Consider the following 23781-nt stretch of genomic DNA (forward strand, 5'->3'; position numbering starts at 1 on the left):
AGAACCTGGAGTGAGGACACTCACTTGAGACGTAATAAGTCTGAACACTCGCAGAGTCTCGGCTTCACAGTTCCTTTGCTGGGCCACACTGGCTGAAATCTGGCCAGCAATTTTTGTGCTTTCGCCATCCTTCCAGCCCAGGACTTTTACTTGTCGAACTCTCAGTGTATTTTCTGGGCCCTTTAATTCAATCTTGATGATGTGATTATCCCCTCCTGGAAGTTCACTTGTTACCCAACCAATGTGCCTAGAATCCAGATCAACCTAGCAAACAGAAAAGGGACAGAAACCTGATACAGCCATATCACTCTCTTATCAAGGTCCTAGACTTAGCGTTAATAACTGCAAGCTCAAATAACAAAGACTTGTACGGAGACTAAGGTTTACTGTGTTATTTCACACTGACTATCTTACTTAAGCCTGGTGAGGATAAGTAATACTACAGTAGCTATTATATAGATGAAGTGAGGTTAACCCAGGTTGAAGGATTCTCAGCAAAGTGAGGTTAACCCAGGTTGAAGGATTCTCAGTCAGACATGGAGCTGAGAATTAAAATACAGGTCTGATTACTTTCCATGCACAAGTTATGTTAAGTAAAATCATTAAAACAATTCATGTGACTGTCCTTTCCCTAATCTGACTGAGGAGAAATACAAGATCAGCATGAGGTCGTTTTGTGCATCTTCACATTTAACCACCATTTGAAGATAACCATGTTTTGTTGTTTTTTAAAGATAGATAAGCATATTTGATGTGCAGTTACTTAATATGTTCTGCTTCTGAAGAAAAATTATATAATATGTAACTGCATATTTGTGATTCCTGATTTCACTGAAAATGTAACTTTTCAAGGATTAAATTTCAATGCACTATGAAATGGTTTTTGACTCTATTCAGTTGATAAATGAAAAAATTAATTGATAATGTCAATTTTCTAGAAAAATCATTAAGCATAAATACTATCTCACTGAACAGAAGTATTTCCCCAAATTCTTTTAGCCTTTTAAACAAAATTTATTATTTGTTTAATCCAAAATTTCAATTTATTCTTTCAATACGATTTGAAAAACAAGTAGTCAACATATATGGGATAACAGCTTTGATAAAGTTTCACTAACACAAGTGAGTTTATATAGAATGCCCAAATACAACCTAACTTGTTTCTAAAGTTCATTTGTAAATTGACTTGCAGCCTGGATTTAGTTGCACTGTTGTGATAGATTTTCAGGCTAGAGGACAACAATCTACATTTTAACCTGAAGGGTAGGTGTTAATTGTGAATGGGATTTGTGATGCATTTTAAGGTGCCCTGAATCTTTCTTTGTAAGGGAGCAGGAGGCAGAGTAGAGGACTGTAGGTATAGTACAATCGATTGTGACAGGAGAGCATTTAGGACACTATCGGCTATTAGCACAGGGATGGTTGTAAATGTTCCTGTATCTGGACTATTTGTTGGTTTAATGTTTTGTAAACAGATGAGTTCCTAGAATACTTTGGTAGCATGCCGAAATTAGAATTTAACAGAGGAGGCTGAGAAGAATTTCTCCCTAGGTAACATTTAATGACAAAATTTTAATTACCTGTTTTATTCTGCACAAATCTTCTACTGCTTTGCCAGTTAAGAAGGTCATTGAGGTAACTTTATTCTAAAACAGACAATGCACAACAATTATTCTTCCATATTCCTGCTACTGAATTTATAATGATTTCTTACAGCCTACTGATATCACATCAACTCTTCTGTATGTCTGTCATGGATTCTTCCTAACTGATCTCACTCCATCTGCCCAACCAACCACATTCTTTTTTTTTTTAATCTTTTAATGTTTATTTATTTTTTTTGAGAGAGAGACAGAGTATGAGTGGGGGAGGGGCAAAGAGAGAGAGGGAGACACAGAATCTGAAGCAGCCTCCAGGGCTCTGAGCTGTCAGCACACAGCCCAACGTGGGGCTCGAACCCACAAACTGTGAGATCATGACCTGAGCCGAAGTCAGATGCTTAACTGACTGGGCCACCCAGGTGCTCCCCCTGCCCCTCAAGCAACCACATTCTTACAACTCCAGTCTTGTCTCATTCTCACAAATTCTACCTTCAGTCTCCATGGGCTCTGAAAGAAAAGCTTGGCATTCCTTCTTTCTATCCAAAGTCTAAACACTTAAATTCTATCTCTATCATGAGACTTTCCAACAACTCTGCTTTCACTCTTGTCTCCACTCCCTAACAAACACTCTTGACTATCACAATGTACCAAGACTGTCTTACAGCCTTGGAGAAGGACATATAAGAACGATGGGTTCTGTCCTCTTGACACACTAGGGAAGGAGCATTAGCAAACAAAATAAATGTCAAACAGAAGTTCAGTGTCATTAGGTACTAAAAAGATCATGCTAGTTCTAGAGCCAGAGACCTTAAGGTTGAATAAGCTTTATGCAAAGCACATCAGGAAACAGATTAACACATTAATTCCTTGGAGCATTGCATACTTTAAGCACTCTAGGTTGATGCAATTCAAACAACTGCCATGTATAAGGCACTGGTGGTAGACAGGCTGGGGACACACAGGTACATAAGCCTTAAGGATACACAGAACTTAGAGGAGGTTTCTTAAAAGGAAAGCACATGTCAGCTTATCTACTGGGGATTTTAAAATGAATATTGCTATGATTATCTCCCTAAAAGGGAAAAATGTCAAACTGATTGGAATCATTGTTCTGAGGGAGAGTATGTCCTGGCTTAAAATATACCATGAGTCAAAGATAACTTTGTACTGAACAGTAAGTTCTAGCTAGAAAAATGTTTTGATTTATTACACCTGACTTTCTAGTAAGATAAAGTAGTTGTACAAATTGAAACTCTTGGCTCTGAAAAGGAGGTACGCTTATATTAGCTACGCCCCTTCTTCTTATTCACCGCCACGGAAGCACTGCAGCTGCACTTTTGGACAGGAGTTGGGGGTGGCTGCAGATGGCGAGGAGTGTTCTGACTGCAGACTGGGCTTCTCAGGTTGGCATTCTATCGAGGTTACCCAAGACCCAACCCCATCACTCTGTCTTCCTGGGAAAGGAAATGTGTGAATGGGATAGGAGCAGCTTGGCAACAGAGGGGATTTATAATACTGTATCTATTAGCAAGCCACATCCATTCTTTTTTCTTTTTTAAGTTTTTACTTAAACATTTTTTTTGATGTTTATTTTTGAGAGAGAGAGAGAGAGAGAGAGAGAGAGAGAGAAAAAGTGAATGGGGGAGGGGCAGAGAGAGGGAGACATAGAATCTGAAGCAGGCTCTGAAGCAAGCCACATCCATTTTGAGGGAAAAAACTCTAAGGAGTATCCTTCCCCAGGAATGGGGGGAGAAGCACATGAGTTTGGCAGCTGGTGTCTTCTTGGTTCTTAACACTCAAGTAAACAGGACTCTTTTCCCATTATTTAGTGCCTTTTGTAAAGGAGTGCTTAATTCAGTTGAAACATGTGAACAGGCTAGTGCTAGGGAGAATACAAATTATGATCATTTAGGTTAGTCTAGAAACCCCACCACCATCGTCAAGACAGTTAAGGGTGAAGGCTAGAAATTGAAAGCTAATTACATGATAAGTCAAAGTGTATTCAGTGCCATCAGAGTAATAGAAAGAAGAACGTAGAGAAGGGAAAGAATAATTTTTATAGAAGAGGTACCGGGAGAGGATTTCTCTGCTGGTCTTTTGAGATTTTGGGAGAATCTGATAGGCAGAGTTTAAGGGGAGGACTTCCAGGCCAAGAGAATAGCTTAAACAAGGGTACGGAGGTAGGCAACTACAGAGGAGACATTTATTCTGCTTAGCTGTAGCCAGGATGTATTTGTAATCACACCTCTTTTTAGAGCTGGTATTCCATAGTGCCCCTAGTCCTATTAATCTGTTTTTAGACGTAAGATTTACTTGGGAAGTATAAAAAGGCTGTTTGGTCAGTGAAATTCCACATGAAAATCTTTTTGCTAAACTTAGAAGGATAGGGCATGGTAACTGAAGGTCTGAAAAGAACTAATGAGCCACAAATTAAGTTTTCTTTCTTACCCCTAGATCTCGGGAATTATCCACATGGACAGATACATAGCGGGCATTGATTCCTTTTACACAGTTGATGGTGATGTTCTTAGTTTTGTTTTTATCCTCATCTCCTGATTCCCAAAAGGTTTCCGTAGAACCATCTGTCAAACTGCCAATCATGGCAGGTCGGCTTGAAGTTTTTATGTCAACAATGCTGGTTAAGTCCTTTAAGCATATTACTATGCACAATTCCTACCAGAAACAAATGTTTTCACATTATTACATGTTTTACATTATTACAACACTGAAATGGAAATCTTTCACGATAATAAAACAAAAGATGTGAGATAAGAAATGAAATGAATCAAACTGTTTATGAGTGACTTTCAGTTTCTGCTTGTATACATCGTTGAATAGTAACAGGGTAACAGAGGACAACTTTCAATGACTGACCTGACTCATCGCTTCAAAGCCAGACTGGATACTGATGCTAAAACTTTCTTCACTGTCTCCATCATCTGATTTTGACAGAATATTGTTAATGTGATGAAAGACATTACTCTGATGGAGGAACTGGTGATCAGATTGCTTGAATTTCAGACTCCAGCACCTAAAAAGGTATAAGCAAGGTGTTAAATAATTCCTAAGGAATTTCTGGGAAAGCACTCTGTAGTTAAGATTTTTAAAAATCTTAATATTCTAGGGAAAAAACAGAAATAGAAAAAAAATCAGGGAATAGTATCACCGCCTTTTTGTGAACAATAAAGGTAATTCTTTGGAATAGGGTAAGACCTAAGGAAAGTTCACCCATTCTACACATAGAAAAACTGGATACATGAACGTCAAGGGTACAGAAGCAAAAAAGGTAATAAATCAATCTTGCAGACAGACAAGTGTGACCTCAACCAAAACAAGCCTCTCAAATTTATCAGTCTTACAATTCTATACTAATTCATCAGAATTATATATACTCTGATATATAACACATCCTGTACTTCAAAAATCTTTTTAGGAGGAAACACAATCTCCCCTCTACCAGTCTTTAGGGATGTGGGTAGCCAAAATTCACTCCAAAAATCTACAGTTAATAAAAACCAGTGGAGCATTTTTTATACGTGCGGTCCAGTGTGAAGATCTGATGACAAGGTTCACAATGTAGAAGTAATGTGAAAATCTCAGCAGTCTCAGACTTAAAAGTAGGTAATGTTCCTCAAGGTAGTTTTAGGCTACCTTACATATGACAGAGGTTTCACTTTTCTTAAAATTCTCTTCAATTCAAAAACCCTATTTTGAATTCTGTTTCTGAGATTTCATTCTCCTTCTCCCTTTTGTGACAGTTAAGATTGCTACTCTTGGGTAGCACTGAGACAAGTTACTTGAGGTAGAAGAGGGGCAAAAGTGAGGAAAACTGTTACAGACTGGGGTAATTTAGAGCACTAAGTGATGTATTATCCTTGTTTTACAGAGAGGCAAACAGGTGTGAGCCAAGGAGGAAATTCCAGATTAAGGCAGTAATGAGGGAAGCACCATTCACATAATGTAGAGATTCTTTGTATCTTAGTATTTAAAAGGTCTTTTGAGCATCTCGAGCTTTGAATACTACATAGAATCTCTTCTCCAACATACCCAGAATACTGAGATATACGATTACCTTAGGGCCATTTGCTGTAATGAACTGCCACTGGGGAGAGACATCATAAGATCAGAGATAGTTTGAAGTAAGCGGTGAAATGTGTGTGGTAAAGGATGAGCGGCTTCACCCGCAATCACTATATCTGAGAGTGGATGTTCACATACTCTCGTGTCTTTCTCCTAAGACAGAAATTGAAAGCAGGTTGATCAGTCTGTGTGCTGGAAGGAACTTTCCCCACAAACAAATATGTACACTTAAAAGTGTTATGTATATTTTAAAGACAGTCATGTAACAGAAATGTAAACAATAAAACCAAAATCAAAGCATACCCAAAACACACATTCAGATGAACTAATTATGTTTGTATTATCTTTTAGGGAAAAAGTGATGCAGTCACTCATAAATAAAATCACCAAACGAATACTGTATCTGTATCAATTTTAGTGTGCTCACAGTCTCCTAGCAGGGTAACTCAACGTGTATGCAGGAACTAAGTCTCACCCAAACTGCTGACCCACAGAGTTGTCAGCCAATAGGAAACTGTTTTCATCCATTGAGTTTTAGGGTGGTCTGTTATGCAGGAATATTTAGTTGTGAAAGGTGTGAAACAATCTCACACTGTAATTGTGGATGTTTTTTTCCCTCTTTTTCCTTGCAGTTCTGTCAATTTTTACTTAATATTTTTAAGGCTATATGATTAGATACATACATGTTTAGAAAACGGTTTTTGTAGAAACCATTTTCATCCCTATTAATAATTTCGTCTTAAGAGCTATAACAACTTTCATGTCCCTACAGAGTATCACTTTCACTCTCTGCCAACTTACAGCAATGTTGTAGACAGATATTCTCTATAATAATGTTGCCCTGTTTACCTGTCTTATACAGTACTATAACAGTATACATCTTTCAGTTCATTGCTTCATGACAATAGTATTTAGGGAGGAATCAGTCTCTAAGTATAGTGACTATGTTGCTCGATAGCACTGAAATTTTATTCTTGCCTTTTAGCTTATATAATCTGTGTGTGAACTCATGCATATTATTATAGGATCTGAAGGTGGTCCTACTCTTCTATAAAAATATAGACAAATTTGAAAAACCCAAAAATCTCACTTACTTGTTCTGCATTTTCTTTGTTTGTTTTATTTTCCTCATCCTCTTCTTCCTCTGGTTCCACTGGAGCAGGAGTCAATGATGCCACAAAATGCCACAGAATATCATGTAGAGAAGTCGTCTGGATGACATTACACAGAAGCCAGTTGAAAGCCTGAATAAATGAAGGTTAAATGAGTCAAAGATTAAAAAAAAAGGTGGGACTAAAAACTGCAGAACCCTCCTTACTCAGAAACAAAGTATCTCCACTAAGTGTTTCAAGGAAAGATACTAAAAACATCTGACCTTCATTTCATTAAAAACACAATGAACTTGAAACAGTCAATAATTTTGGTCCGGATTAAAAACATAATAGGGAAAATAATATCTATAAAATGTAATACAGAAATATTTTTTCAAACCACTTTTTATTTCAAACTTTCATCTTCATATTAATTTGCTGAAGCACATTTTTCCCCAACTTGTACTTCGGATAAACAGCTTTTTTTTCAAGCTCTACCAAGCTATCACTAACTTAAATATATTTATATTGTTCCCATTAATCAAGTGGCAGGTTATTTATTATAATGCCCATGACAAAGACAAAGATTTACTATACATAAAAATACAACATCTAGCGATCCTGTCATTTCCAGAGAATAGACTCAGAAAAATTATTATGGTTAAATTTATAACTGAAAAGCTCTACTTTTCATCCCTTTTCATGATTCTTCTAACTGAAATGACATCATCATTACAAAAGCTTTTTAAAAAGACATTCATAGCTTTCAAATAATAAAGCAGTGCAGAAATAAATTTCTTTAGAGTGCTTAAAGATGGATCTCTAAATTCATTTATATTCATGAACATAAGAGTTTAATTTTAATGTGAACATTTGATATTTTCGATTGGCTAATGTCTCTTAATTTTTGGAAATTTCTGTTGGGTAGAAAAGTAATATCATTAAATAGAATCATCAAATGATTTGTATGGTCAAGGAATCAATAACCCCATTTAATGTATTCATACCTCCATAGCAAAAACTCGGCAAGCAGATTTCCTTAGGGCCTGTTTCATTGCTATTTCAAGACCTTCTAGATCATGATGTTGTATAACAAAAGCCAAAACTGGCCACTGGAAATTTCGTTCTCCTTTGGAAAGAGAGCTGTGGGCTGAGATTAGCCGGGAAAGCTCAGGAGATGGATGTCTCAAGAGGGAAGAACCAACTTCTATTTATTGGAAAAAAAAGAAAAAATAACTTTCACAGGCAATATATACAATTAACATATTTACAATGTTATTAAAGATAATAGTATCTAGCTGATTCATTATAGAATCTTTGAAGCTTTTTGTTTTGTTTTCACATGTGACACAAATTATAACCTCAATTTTTACTGAGGCTGAGTAGGATTAAATATCTCACTTTCATAAAATCATATAGCTATTAAATTGTGGAGCTAAGTTTTAAATCAAGGGCTGAATCTAAAGTTCATGCTTTCTAAAATGCTCTAAAAGATAACTGTATTTTTCCCCCTAAATGGAATCTACAGAAGTTATAGAATCATCTGTCTATAAATATTAGACCAGATCTTCATTTTAGTTAAGTGGGCTACCTGATAAATCATCACCATGTTATCCTTTTCTCTTGGGTTTCTTTTTTTATTCTTGACACAGAATCAGGCAGCCCTGATTTGGAGCTGTTGATACCAACTAGTCCAGGTTGTCTAACTTTTTTACTGATTAAGAGCTACTTATGTCCCCAAATTATCTACTCAGAGAGGAAGCAGCTGCAAGGGGTATATATAAGCTTCTATTAGGAGTGAGAATATAACTGTGAAAGTGTAAGTCACTGCAACTACTAGTTCACTGAAGCTTAGTGGAATAGCTCATGACAGCAACATTAACAAGTAAGATTTTAAAGGTCAATTTATTCTTGAAAAAGCAATCACTGGATGGTCTCTAAGTGTGTCTTTCAACTGAAATTGAAAACTTAGGCACAATTATAGCTTCATAAAAGGAACGTCAACCACGATTTAAAATTAATCCATTTCTGGGGCGCCTGGGTGGCTCAGTCAGTTAAGTCTGACGTTGACTCTTGATCTTGGCTCAGGTCACAACCTCAGTTTGTGAGTTAGAGCCCTGCATTGGGCTCTGTGCTGGTAGCATGGAGCCTGCTTGGGATTCTGTCTCTTAAAAAAACTAATCCATTTCCTTTCAAAAACTAGATGTTAAAAAATACCTGCAAACAAAATCATGTGGACCACTGAATCTTTCTTTTTATCTTTATACTTACCAGTGTCTCCACTGTTAACTCTTCTTCTAGGAATGGCTTTAACTCGTGCAGGTAAAATGGAGTGTTGTTTATCATATTCAGAAGCAACAACTGAGTATGATCTTTGGAAGACAGTTCTCTTTGCAAGATCAGTATCAGTTATGGGACTAGTTTCCAAACTGTAGACAGAAGATGATGACAGGTAAAAACAGGAGAAAAAGTGAATAAAGTGAAACTATATTCACTTTATGACAGTGTAGTCAAATATATGAACCTACCTCTCATGTGGAAAAACACAAATTCAAAGCCAACTTGACAATTTCTCTTTAAATCACCATTTGATCTTTCCAAAAGCATTAACATTTTGATTGATTTTAGAATTGCATCTTAAAAGTTTTGGTTTTCTTAAATCTACTTTGCATTTTTACATGAAAAAGAAGAAAAGGCACTGAATGTGCTAAACTCCTTTCAGAATCACAACATTGTGGTAGAAGTTATCTGTCACGATATTCAGGAAAACCAGGCAGATATATTTGTAAGAGCACTGAGTAGAAAGAAAATGGATCTGTACATACAGAAACCTAATAAAATGGAAAGTGAAACAGTTCAATGTTCTCTCTGTACTTGAGTGCTCAATTAGGTTTCTCATTCTTGGGAAGTGGTGCCCAAAGACTTTTCAACAGCATGGCCATACTAAGTTCAACAAAAGGTAACAAACGGATTTTTGGCATACAGTTATACTGACATTCTAGAAGAATTCAATGATTTTCACTCAGGTTTAAGTAAACTAAAAATTTTTCTATTTACTATAGCAACATTAAAAAATTCTTGAAGAAAATTATACAGTTTGAAGTGTAAAAAAAAATTCTTGAAGAGTTATTAATATGGTTATATATTTTCCTTTACTGAGGCATTTTTTAAAAAAAATTTTTTTTTTTTTAACGTTTATTTATTTTGGGACAGAGAGAGACAGAGCATGAACGGGGGAGGGTCAGAGAGAGGGAGACACAGAATCCGAAACAGGCTCCAGGCTCTGAGCTGTCAGCCCAGAGCCCGACGCGGGGCTCAAACTCATGGACCGCGAGATCGAGATCGTGACCTGAGCCGAAGTTGGCGCTCAACCGACTGAGCCACCCAGGCGCCCCCTGAGGCATTTTATAAAAAAAAGAAATACCTTCCTTTACCTCCTAAGACAAATTTACAAGCTATTGTTTTCAATGTATTCTTTTTCCTGTTACTTCTTTCCAAACAGGGACCTTTGTGCTTACTGGGAGTTCTGCGTTTCTTTTCCCCCATTCAAGACAGGTTTGAATGCCTATGTTCCTCAGTAAAGCTTATACATTTTCTAGGAAGTAGCTAACTCCCTCCCTGGCTGTTTTCTTCACTCACCACCTCTTTAAGTGTATGTACACTCTCATTTGAACAGGCTATAAATACTGTATATAACCCATGGGGGTAAATGTGCCTGGACGTCAGCTTGGGCCAACAGCTTCCAGAATGACCAGAGAATAGGGATATGTTAATTTTAATTCACCTTATAAATGGTGTTACTATAAAATTCAAGACATTTATTATACTTTCAGAGGAAGTTTATCCAACAACTTGGAAAAAAAAGGATTGTTATATAACCTAAAAAAATAACGACTCGTTCTTATAAAAATGATCATGCCTATAAAAAAAAAAATTCAAGCAACACAAGAAAACCAAAAGGAAGTGAAGATGACCATTAACAACGGTGGCTACTTTGCATCAGGTAATTCCTTGTTGTGGAGGGCTGTCTTGTGTACTGTAGGATGTTTAGCAACATTCTTGACTTCTACACACTAGGATGCCTGTTGAAATAGCCCAGTTATGACAAGCAAAAATGCTCAGATGTCACCTGAGAGGAAAAACCACCCCCTTACCCCTCACTGAGAACCACTGATTTAATGGAGTCATTATTCATCAACTTTGTAACAGCTTGAGTTGGCCAAGACGTTTTAAAAGAATAGCTCAAAAATGCTATATTCCTGAATTACCATATGCTTAAAATTTCTCAACCTGGCTGAATATAAACACTTGAATCAGTTTATTTTAGATTTTATGAAAATTACCCTTATGTGTAAAGTATATATAGTCTTTTAAACATGCTTTTTAGAACATGCATTTGATTCCTTTGATAAATCCACAATTTAGTTCTAAGATTCCCAAGATCTTTTATATTTAAGTTTGTCTGACTGACTGGGTAAAATTTTTAAGGTAGTATTTTCTTTCTTTTGAAGAAAGAGACATTATTTCACTTTTTTTTTCATTCAAAATTGTTATACAGAAGTCTGAATTCAGTCTAACTTTTCCCTTTGCAAGATGACTTCTTTTTGTTTTTAAGTTTATTTATTTATTTTAAGAGAGACAGAGAGGGTGTGAAAGGGGAGGGACAGAGAAAGAGAGGGAGAGGGAGAATCCCAAGCAGGCTTCGTGCTGCCAGAGCAGTGCCCAATGCAGGGCTCGAACCCACAAATGGTGCGATCGTGACCTGAGCTATAATCAAGAGTTAGATGCTTGATCAACTGAGCTACCCAGGTGCCCTGCCATTTGAAGTTGTTATACAGAAGTCCAAATTCAGTCTAACTTTTCCTTTTACAAGATGACTTCTTTTTCTGTGCTCAGTTACTTGAAAACTTCTAGTGTTTTTTTTTCTTCGTATTTCAATAACTTAAGCTATTTTTTTTTAACCTAAGCTATTTCTCATAGTTACCTGCTATAAAAATTTCCTTTTAGTCTGGAAATTCAATACTTTATTATTTTGGAAATTTTTTCTTATATTATAGCTTTAGATACATTTTCTTTTTTTTTTTTAAATTTTTTAAATGTTTTAATTTATTTTCGAGACAGAAAGAGACAGAGCATGAGCGGGGGAGGGGCAGAGAGACAGGGAGACACAGAATCTGAAGCAGGCTCCAGGCTCTGAGCTGTCAGCACAGAGCCTGATGTGGGGCTTGAACTCACAGACAGTGAGATCATGACCTGAGCTGAAGTTGGACACTCAACCGACTGAGCCACCCAAGGCGCCCCAATACATTTTCAATTTTATTGATTGGTTTTTCTACTTTAAAGATACCATTTGAATTGTCCGGTTTCCATACCTGTTATCTTCATTCTAACTGCTATAATTTCTTTGTCCTTTTACTTTTTACTCACTGTGATTATATCAAACTTTTTCTTCATGTCAATCATTCAATTTACTCTTCTAAACTTTTCTAATTTATTAGTCTTACAATGGTGTTCATTTGGTCTTCAGTCTGTCCTCTTAGCTCTGTGATATCTCCTTTTTACTCATTCTGCTTTTTATCTCATTCTCATACTGTTTCATTAAACTTATGTCATTATCACGTTTCTCGGTACTTGAGTACTTACAGAAATGTTCTTTTTTTTCCTTGAGAGAGTTTTCTTTCAGATTGGGTTCTTCATCTGACTTTCATTACATACTATCTATTTTACTTTGGTAATATTTTAAGGGGGCAGATCTGTCTAGGTCTTCTGTTTGTTCTGATAAAGTATCGGTGGATTTCCCGAGACTTCCTTTTCCACACTATTTGATACCAATTTTTTTTTCTCTCCCAGAGATAACTTGAGATTTTATTGCATCCTCTATACCAGGAACCATCCCACTGAGTGCATGTTTATCCCACTTCTGCGCAGCATTCCCTGGCACCTTAGATTGTTGTTTTGCTTCAGCATGGAGCTCTGGGAAATAGGATTCCCTAGATTTCCACTTTCTTCTGTGACACTAGTGATGATACTAGGGGCTTCTATGCTAAAGGAATTTCCTTTGACTATGATATTCTACGATACACAGAATATTCTATGATAGTCTAAGATACATGGAACCTTCATTTCATTGTCTTTACCTAGAAGTTTACGCCACTTGATTTTGATCCTAAAGAGTAATAATAACCCAACGAATCACATTTATCAGACTAGTCTCAAAATGGTTTCTAACTCTTAAAAACATCTATCTCCTTTAGAGATACTTTATTATCTTTATAGATATAAAAGGCTATACTGTACTCTTTGGAGAAAACTTCAAAAGCAGCTAAAAAAAAACCTCTGATGAATAATCCACACAGTTGGAGGGAAATATTACAAGTATTTTCAGCGGAAAATATATTCATTTGGATATGTAAGTTCTATTGTGTGTATTAAAATATCCACTATATTAGTTTATATTCACAACCATATAGTATTAACACAGTGGCATATCTTAATAAGCATATTCTTTCTTCCTTCAGCAAATGTCTTCCTTTCCAATAATAATGTGTTTGCAATTACTCATACCTGATATCTTGATGCTATACTAAACTTATCCTTTTTCAGTTAGCCACGCTGATTTTTCCTATCAAGTATTTCTTTTATCCATCTTTTTTCCCCATAATCATTGCTAACACAATCCAACTTCATACAGTTAGTGGAAATCTTTGACTAAATTTATCAGCTTCTCAATTGACACTGTGAGACTATCCTTGCATTTTTATCACATGGTTCCTCCTCCAAAAAGTTGCGGTGGTACCCGAATTCCCTCTGCATTATATTTAGATGCTTCTAGTCAGTTTTCAGGAGGGTCTTTACACTGATGCTACCATAGCTAAGTGAGGGGGAGGAGAACACTGTATGCAATAATCCAGGAAGTTCAAGCTCTATTTTTGGTGCTACCTCTTCCGTGAAACCTAAAGGCACTGCCTCAAAGTGACCTTTCTCTAGTCTGACTTACTACGGCACTACATGATACGATATATAATGGAACTTTTTACTTCATTTAGTTGATCTTTTCTCTCCAACTAGTCTGCCTCTGCTGTCAAGGACTATGCCTCATTCATGTATGTATGCTTTTTCTTACTGCTCTAATAGTTAGCAGAGCTGACTTAATGTCTTTCTTGAGATGGACAGATCTATAAAAGAACTTCTAAAGCATTCTTTTCTAGTTCAGTCTTTCTCCCACCACCAAACACTGGCTATTCAACAGAGAGGAGAGAAGTGAAATACCTTGGTGGCATAGATTTCATATTGCTCTCTGGCTCTTCAAACACATTAGGACTTGCATCAGGTGTTACGGATATGTATGGGGCAGGTACAGAGGTTGAACGTAGATATCTCATTTCATCCTGGAACAGGTTGTCATCTTGATAGCCCACAAAGTTTTCGTGATGATGCCTGCATTAAATTAAACCCAGTAAATTCAAGTATGATGGCACCATAGATATTTTTCATTTTTAATCTCTTTCATAGAAGAAAAGTAGCACATGTAATTCTATAAGGGTAAAGTATTAAAATAATTATAGATATAAGTAGGAGGAAATAAAAGTCGGACAATTTCACACATATATATTCTAGGTGCCACAAATAGGTCAAATCCAAAATTGAACTCATTTTCTTTCCTTTTGAGAACTTTCCAACCTCTGGTATCTTGATGAATGATCCCACCAACTAACTATCCAGGTGCCTAGGCCAAAGTACCTTGGTACTGTGGTAGGCCTAGTGCTCAACTGTGACCAGTCATTCATGCCTATGATTACTTGGCTTCCTCTCTGCTGACTCCATCATCGTTGCCTTGGTTCAGGCTCATATTTCTTGAATGGGCTACTGAAATACAGTCAGTCACGTTTTTGGTAGGAAGATATGTAAGAGTCAAATTTGAGAAAAATTAGACCCAAAAAATGTTACATCGGGGGGTGGGGGTGGGTTGTGGGTGTCCATTTCCCAGAGGGCTAAAAATATAAAATCCATAATTATGGTAAAATGGCATTTTTGGTTTTTTACATGTTTTACAATTTGGTTCTTTCCTTTTCAAACTGGAACGAGTTGTTGACCTAGTCTACTAAGTGGTCTGACTGAAGCTCAAGTCTCACATCCTCATTTTGTTTTTCATTCATTTTGTTAAAATAGTAATTACAAAATTAAAAAAAAAAAAAAAACCCCGGTATAATTTTGTTATGGAGAGGGCAACACTGCCAAAAATGGAACTGTTGGTTTGCAAGCCATTCCTGTAGGCAATTTGTAGAAATCTTCATTCATCAGCTGTTGAAAAAAAACCCGAACCTCGTATATGAAAGGGCATTTACAATGTCAGGATATAATGTATGGAAGTATAGGTCACACAACTCAAGTCCAATATAGGAAATGGTATACAACAGGCTTCTCTCCACCTTCAGTCATGCCCTTTATGAAGTTTCCATGTTTGAAGCAGAGTGATAGTCTAACTGCAAATAAGTTCATATATTTCCCTGTTTGATATTCCTTAACTGTTCTTCTTGTCCATGGGATAAAATCCAACTTTAGTATGGGCTACACAGCCCCATATTACCTGGTCTTAGGTAACCACTTCTAGGGTATTTTATCTGTTTCTCCTAGTGGCCAATGCTTTAACCAGCCTCTGATTCCTTAAATATGTAATGCTATTTCATGTGTGTCTTCACACATGTGTTTTACTCTGAGGAGTCGCTGTCCTCCATCACCTACTTGATGGATTTCTATTTATCTTTTAAGACGGCTACAGTGTCAGATGCTCTGGGAGACCTTTCCCGATCTCCTTGGGAAGATTCAGGTAGTCTCCCTCTTTTATGCTCTAACAGCATCTCTTCATACTTCTATTATAGTACTCCTCACAAAATATTTTGAATGTTTTCTTTACATGTAGGTCTGTCTTTCCACAGAGTGTGAGCACACGGGAGTCAGGATTTTATTACATTCATCTTGGTGTCTTCAAAGTCTAGCACAAAGCTGATACCCAGCTAACTAACATTTAAATGCTAACAGAATGAATAATGTAAACAATGAAAGATTTTGAGAGCAAATTGTTTCTTTCCACTTTAACATTCCCAACTAGTAACAGACTGAAGTCAGCTTACCAAAAAGTAAAAGACAGCTAAAGTCGTATTTCCTGAGACATATTTTGTATTGATAATACAAATTGATATAGTACGTACATTTTTTTTTTTAAATACTTACTACCATAAAGTGTGTACCCTACCAGTCGTATGTTGGTCAAGGCAATTCCGAAAATAAATTCCTGGTGGTCTCTTTATTGTATACAATAGATAATGCAGTGTAGGTATTCAGAGCAGGATATTAATCAACAATGGCTATTAATCCCAAGTGATTAAAAAAAAAAAGAAAACCAACCACCAAGTTATATTACCTAGCTAATGTCTGCAAGTAGAGACAAGGCATTTTAACAGGAAGATCTTCAGAAATGCCCTCCTTCACGCTGGGAAGCTGAGACTGAAATGGCTTTGCAGGATGGTAACACAGAATGCTTGGCTCTGCGGCGCTGCTCAGGGACAGCAGGAACAGCGCATTTGCTTTAATCACTTGGTGAGCTTCCATGGTGGGCAAGGCACGAGGAGTCTTGACTTGCATTGGCTTCCTCCTGGACTGTTTGACCTGGCGAAGAAAAATTTGTTGTAGTATTCAAATCATATTCAAATTTTCAATTTCTTAACCTAAATATTTTGAGTTTCTAATAAAAATTATTAAACACTTATAGACCTATTTTAAAATAATAATAGTGATTACCAAAAAGAACATTCACTGTAAGCTTTTCCTGAACTGTCTGCAAATTTTATTTCAAACACAAACTATTTCTTTTCTTTCCTTGGGAAATCAAGAAAACCTAACTAGTAAAATCTAAATGTAATTATTTTTTTTTTTTTAAAAAGAGTAAATGTGTGTGTGTGTGTGTGTGTGTGTGTGTGTGTGTGTGTGTGTGTTCTGCAAATTTTTACTTGGGTGTGCTTCTAGTTTCCATGAGACCTACAGCATACTTAAGGATTAAGAAAAAGAGAGGGGGTAAAGAGAGGAAAAGGAAAAGGGTTCAGAGAGATAAAGGTGAAATGGAAAAGCAATGCATATGTGTAGAGTAATAGATAATTAATAATAAAGAATTACATGGAAAACAATTACAAATAAGGCATATGTGCTGCATATGCATATGCATATCTTGACATATGCCAAGATACAATTTATTTTTGTAATTAAAAATAGCTAACCTAGTACAAATATTAGAATTGTATATCATTCCTATTATAAAAGCTGATCTTTAATATCAACTAGGTAGAATTATCTGATATAGTACGATAATTAAAAGGGATTTTTACAAGATTTTCTTATCATTAATAGTATGGTCAGAACCAAATAAAAATACCTTCTCCCTTGCAGCAGCCTGTTTTTCACGGAGGTATTTTTCTCTACAGCGATCACAGACTAGATACCAAGTGCTTCCTCCTATGCCACCATCACCACAGTTACCGGCCCATCCTCCACAAAAATGCCCAATGCTATTGTAACCTTGTCCACCAGCATACCGGCCACAACCTTCAAACAAGAGCAAAATTAACACTTTAAGTTCCCTTAACAATCTGACACTTATATGTGAATGACAGATTCACCTTCTCAAAGTAAGCAAAATATTGAAGCAGGTATCTCACTTTTTTTTCCCCCAGGCTGTTAACTGCATCAGAAAAATAGCATTGGCAAAATATGATTAAACAGTACCTAAAATACTGGAGACACTCTATACAGGTAGATGAAAAGAAATTTAAGATGTGGGTACATTTAGGCTTACTGACATATGCCAAGAAAATTGGACAAAATAAATATAAGATATTCTGTAAGAATGATATATTTTAAGGAACCTTGTATTTTATAAAACATTTCAGGTGTAATATGTAAAAAGAAAAAAGGTTTAACCAAACTCCTAATAGGTGAATTTTGGAATAGTCATCAAGTGTTACAGAAATCCTTGTATTTATCTAAAATACAATCTTCTGATTTAATAGTTGAGATCACTTCTATAGGAAAATGCTCGAGGAAATTAGTATAATCTAATATAATTTGCAATTTTTATTAGGAAAATACTAAAATTGAAGGAGACCTAATACTGGGATATTTCCTATGTGTATGGACATGTCATTATTTCTTTTGTGTGAGACACCTTAATAGCACCCTTTGGGTCACATATAAAGCATTAAAAAAATCAAGTGTTTCCGAATGGGATACATTAAAATGCAATTGCACTAAATTACCACCTTACTCTTATAATTTCTTTAGCTGTTTTCCTCAACACCGATATCGGTAATGCACTTTAAAGTTTCCCTGTACTTGAACATTTAAGTTATAGAGCAGCTCAAGTTAGAAGTTACTCAGTTCATTTTTTTACACAAAGTACTTGTAATATATATTCAGTAATACTGTTTACCTGGGTGAGCCTGTCGCATGTGATAGGTAACGGGGTATGGATGGGATTCTCCACACAGCTCACAGATGGTGTCTTTCTCTGGTCCTCCGACTGCCAGCTGGGCCATCTCACCAAACAAATTACCCCTGGGCCGAACTTCTGTCTTTTCCTTTTTCTTTTTGTCTTTTTTGGCCTTCTTATTCTCTTTTTCACACTCTTTCTTTTTAAGGACTGCACAAGAACCAGGACTTGGAAAAATCATATTCTGGGAAGCTGCTTTGATAGTAGCCAAAGAGATGTCTTCCCAAAAAGCCACTAAATGTTGTAAAGTCAAAGGAAGAGGAGATTTGGACTTCATTGGGTGATGCATGGACATTTCGAAAGTGGCTTCGGTTTTCCCATCCTCACATTTTTCATGCAGAGGTGGTTCTTTAAGCATAGACAACACCTTATTTTTGTTGATACTACCCATTTTAGATATATCTGGTCCATGAGGTGCAATATTAAACATATTCAGTGCAGATGATATTTCCAATGAATGTCTATTTTTTAATTTGGTTTCCTTTTCTTCTGTGGGCTGTTGGCTGTTTAAACTATTTCTTATAGGAGCATGTTCTTTGGAAAGTTCAGGATTAAATTTTAAGAAAGAAGAACAAGCCATTGCATCGTGTACTATGCCTTCATGCCACAGGAAAGAGGCAAAGACTGCTCTGGCACACTCGGCCACGGAAGGGGACATGGCTTGCTTGGCCGGCTCTAAAGGTTTGGCTCCATCCCCTTTGAAGAGAAAGCTGGACTTTTCCTTTTTGGGCCTGGTGTGCCTGTTAGCACACTTTCGACTTATTTTGGGGGATGCTCTCATTTCCTGCTCATCTTTCAGTGGTGCTTTTCCTATGCTGAAGTGAACTTTATTTGAACCTTCATCAACACTCTTAAATTCACTACCTTCATCACAGGTGCTATCCGTTAGACTATTTGTTTTTAAAGTACTTGAAGTGCAGACTTCGACCACCTCACTGTGAAGGTTTTCTTGTACCACGTGAGGAGAAGGAGCTCTATTTTCGGTTCCTGGGGAATCTTTAGAATCCTTTGGTACTGGTTTTGGTTTTGGTGATGTTGATCGTCCCCTTAACGGTTCTGTGAGGGGCATTTTCTTCTTGCGTAGGGTATCTGGGTCAAGTGTGTAAGAGTCTGATTTGGAACGTTCCCGAGGAGGATCAAGTTTAGTCTTAACAGGAGCAGTGCTTTTTTGAGGTAGATTTTTATCATGTGGTGAGGAGGAGCGCGGAGAACTAGCACCAGATGGGCTAGACCTATTGGCTGGGAGAGTCTTTGGCTTAGGAGATGACGACCGAGAACCTGGTCCTGGAGATTCAGCTCTAAAGCTAGAAGACACCCTCCCATCAGATTTTAGTGTCTGCAAGGTATTATGGTTGGGGGACAAGGACCTGCTATGAGAGTCTGACCTCAACTTTGCAGCATCAGATTTCAACATAAGGGATTCACTAGCTGATAAGCCTTCTGTACTCCTTGGCTTCTTCTGATCAGCAGTAGTTCGGCTCATACGTCCATCAGGTTTAAGTGATCTGCTGTGTTTGGAGGACAGTTCTGATTTTCCTGATGTAGAGAGTGGTCTAGAAGATGTTGAGATAGTTCCTCGGTCACCTGTATGGTCCATTTCATAGTGAAACTTGTTAATAAAATCGTAACTTAAAATTTAGCCACTAAACACTGAAATAAAAGCATAGCATGAATAAAAAATTCATGTTGTCATACACAAAAATACTTGAATAAAGGAAGAAGGGAAAATGTTTCTCATAAAATTTCTATTGCATCATTATACAACCATTGCCACCAAAAACTATTTTCATGGATGCACAACAGACTGAATAAATAAAACTTATACATCAGTATGAATTCCATATCTGAATCTCAGCCCTGGTATAATAATTTGAATTTAAATTCAGGGACAGACTAGAAAGAAAACACAACTATTTTTTTTGGAATAAGAAATTAAGAAAACCTATGTATTTTTCAATATAAAGTAGTCAAGCTAAATTTCCAGCAGAGTCCTATCTCACATCCTTATTAGGGTGATGGTATAGGTCTTACTGAATTGCAAAACTGAACTCATATAGATACATTTATTATTTTCAAGTACACAAATACAATTAGGCTAATAAAGAGCTGCTTAGAAAACCCTCCAATTGGAACTTATGGATTAGAACTTATGATATATGAAGGCCTGAAACTTATTATTTAATTACATACAGTTCAGGCAGTCTATTGCTTATAAACAGATTATATCCTAAAAGTTTATTTAGTTCATTAAGCTTAGCTGGTTAGAACTCAAGAGTTTATGTCCTTTTGGAAAAAAAAAAAAGAAATGGGAGGATCCTCAGAATCAGTACTACAAGTCTGAATCATGGGACCTTGAAACAAGGAATCAGGAAAACAGAAAAAAAAAAAAACAACAGATAAAAACATTCCCTCTTTCCTAGGCAAAGCACTAGCTATTTCTACAGGGTCGCCATTTGTTTCTGGCATTCTGCCCTCACGCAATGTGTCTCCTTCCTCATACTTTGCTTTGAGGCATCAGAGCCAGGTTTTCTTTGTCACCAGTAAGTAGTCACCCTACAACGTTACCTTTCTTCCCTGAAGTAAAAACTTCTACCTTTAATGCACGTAATATTAATTAGTTGTCAGAAGAAAAGTAATCTGATTAAAGTGATTCAAGTGGTATTAAAAACTGAAAATCCATAAACCTTGCTAGAAGTATTTTTATTTTTTGAAAAAGGCTACCTAGTAAATTGAGATGGTTCTCTTAACTGGTTTTATTGTAGGTATTTCTCTCTCTCTCTCTTCTTTTGAAAAAGGGATGAAAACAAATTTGGATATGTAGGAAAATGTTTTTTGGCTGGCCTGTGTGTGTGTGTGCGCGCACACACGTGTTTCTAGTATAGGCCAAGGCAATATTGCCACAGAATCTGCCCTTCTAATGGAAGGTCCGTTAAGGAGTGGTATTTTTGTCTGTTACTCTCCATTGATACAATGTTGTTAAGAACAGGTCCTGGAATATAGCATATGCTCAATAAATACTTTTTTCTTCTGCTATTCCCAAATTTCAGATCCTCTGAAAATCCACTTTTTGCAATTAGGACTCCTGAGGCCACAGGGCAAAGGTAACTAGCCACTGTGGTGTGAGAATCAGATGCTTACAAGTCAAGTAATTCTGTAGTAAGACCATGAAGTGTGGCAGCCTATCTAGGGCATATTAATAAACTGAATACTTAGTTTAACTGCAACATGTCAGTGTTCACAGTAATTATTTTCATTCTTTGGATGAATAAAAATAACTATACTAAATATAATGCTCTTCAGTTTCTACAGTTCCTTATCATTCTATCATGAATTTCATTTATCATATGTAGTATATGTTCTTTTTATAAAAGCAGTATAAGAGATTGGGCTAATTTGAGGGAAAAGTCATGGAAAAAAATCACAATATAGAAAAAAAATCCTAGATACTGATACTGTCTTAGGACCTAGAGCACAGATAAAAAGGTGTAACAATCCTGATAAATAATTACTCTCAAACTGTACAAAAGTAGTTAACAAACTGCTGCTCATCTTATTGATCCAGAAATAGATCCACAGAGAAGTTTTATAAACAAATACACTGTATTTGATAGAATTAAACATCAGTCTAGTCCTTTCCACTAATTTTTAATGTGTGATGTTTGGGGTCCTATTTTTTGTTGTTGTTATTAATCTGACAGCTGGAAGTGCTTTCACCATCACATTTATTTCAGAAGCTGAACCATAAAGATCAGTAAATCTAGACAAATAGTAGCCAGTAAATCTTTTACATTTGCCAGCCCTCTAAGAGATCAATTCATGAATTGAAAGAGGTTTGCTTTCTAAATCAATGGTGTGCAATTCCTCATAAAGCAAAATCTCTGTGGCTGGCCGAACAATGAAATCTTATGAATATCAGGAACACCACTCGTCATATGTTGGCAAAAAATGTCTGCTATATAGAGAGGGTTGGAGAGTACAGGCACCTATATACTTCATCTCTATGCCTCTAGTGATGGTGAATATTTTCTTAAGATCTCTAAGTGGTGATATCTGAATACCTTTTGGGAGTCCAAGTGCATAAATAATGCAGAATTATTTCTTCCTGAATTGTTAATTGCCAAATTATAAATAACTCCTCTTGAAAAACTTATTTTTCAAAATATATTTCATATATTTTTAAAATAAAATGTCAGGTTTGTTAAGTGTGTAGAACCATGTGCTAACTCATTAATGTTTATCTTCTTCATTTGGGTTTAAAACATTTTGGATCACTGGGTTCTATTCCTAAAACCAACACTATACTGTATGTTAAATAACTTAAATTTAAATAAAGAAATTAAAAAAAACCCAAAAAACCATTTTGTAGCATGTTGTATTACTAAAAATTGTCATGTTGTGGTTGCTTCAAAGATCAATAAATATAAACAAGTCAATCTAAAAATCTTTAGAGCACACATGATAACTTACACTCATCACTAAATTTAGTTTAATGATTGTAGTTATCATATGTAAGTTTAAGTGATAACAGGCAAAAATTGTTTAACCTCAATGGAATTCTGTAGAAAAATAATAAAAGACAGGATGGAAATTTAGCACATTCAAACAAATTAGTAAACATGTTAAAAACATTTAACATGTATTTACTCATTAATGCCGTTTATAATTTTTTCATGCCCAAATCATGAATCATCAGGTTATATGTTACCATACTATAACTAAAATAGTACATTGTGCTATGCCATAATATATATCAGGTTTGACAACACTATATACTGAAGAGATCAGGGACTATAATCCTATTTATTATCCTATGAGACTACATACTATCACTATTAACTGTACAAAGGAGAAACGTAAAAATGTTTTACCCATTTCTAGGAAAAAGGAAAATTACTTGAAAAACTTATGCAATACATTAACCACTGGTGCAAAAAACAACTTGATAAAATTTTCTTAAAATACAGAATTTTGAGTTTAATTAAATATTAGTTTGAGACAAAAATAAGAGTAGGCACCTGTAGTTTTGTAATGAACCAAAAGCATATTTTTAAACTGCCTGAAATTTTATCAATTGTCATGGTAACTAAGAAAATACTATAAGGAAGACTCGATGCCAGACAGGACAGGTAGGTTGATATCTATATATCTATACATCTATCCTGATAACTAGGTTAAACTAAAAAACTTCAACTTAACTATCAAAGTGTTTTGCATAAAAAACTTAAATAGAAAATGATTTTAACATTCCATAACAGAAAAAGGGGTTTAAGACTAAACCTGTCACATAAGATACTATGTTCTTACAGATCACAATGTGCTTTATGCCTTATGTGTATATAACATCTTGTTTTGATAATGACTTTACAACTCCCCAAATCAGGCATTTCTTTCTATATACCTATTTTATTTTTAAAGATCTTATACAGGTTTGAAATTAAATAAAAGTAAATATTCAACCTATAGATATAAT

The 23781-nt window shown here is 35.9% G+C and overlaps 1 protein-coding gene across 16 annotated transcripts in view; it reads right to left on the bottom strand.

Moving 5' to 3' along the window:
- MYCBP2 (MYC binding protein 2) overlaps positions 1-23781 on the bottom strand; it is a 283602-nt gene that overhangs the window by 29191 nt on the left and 230630 nt on the right. For all 16 annotated transcript variants that reach the window (XM_045054591.1, XM_045054579.1, XM_045054571.1 and 13 more), the window contains 12 exons: positions 18252-19895; positions 17199-17368; positions 16194-16438; positions 14042-14209; positions 9044-9201; positions 7780-7979; positions 6776-6925; positions 5674-5834; positions 4476-4632; positions 4050-4274; positions 1581-1646; positions 25-264 (listed from right to left, as the gene is read on the bottom strand). In XM_045054591.1, coding sequence (XP_044910526.1) covers positions 25-264; positions 1581-1646; positions 4050-4274; positions 4476-4632; positions 5674-5834; positions 6776-6925; positions 7780-7979; positions 9044-9201; positions 14042-14209; positions 16194-16438; positions 17199-17368; positions 18252-19895 — 3584 coding nt within the window. The remainder of the gene's footprint in view (positions 1-24; positions 265-1580; positions 1647-4049; positions 4275-4475; positions 4633-5673; positions 5835-6775; positions 6926-7779; positions 7980-9043; positions 9202-14041; positions 14210-16193; positions 16439-17198; positions 17369-18251; positions 19896-23781) is intronic.

This window comes from Felis catus, chromosome A1 (genome assembly GCF_018350175.1).
Source record: "Felis catus isolate Fca126 chromosome A1, F.catus_Fca126_mat1.0, whole genome shotgun sequence".
Lineage (NCBI taxonomy): Eukaryota > Metazoa > Chordata > Mammalia > Carnivora > Felidae > Felis > Felis catus.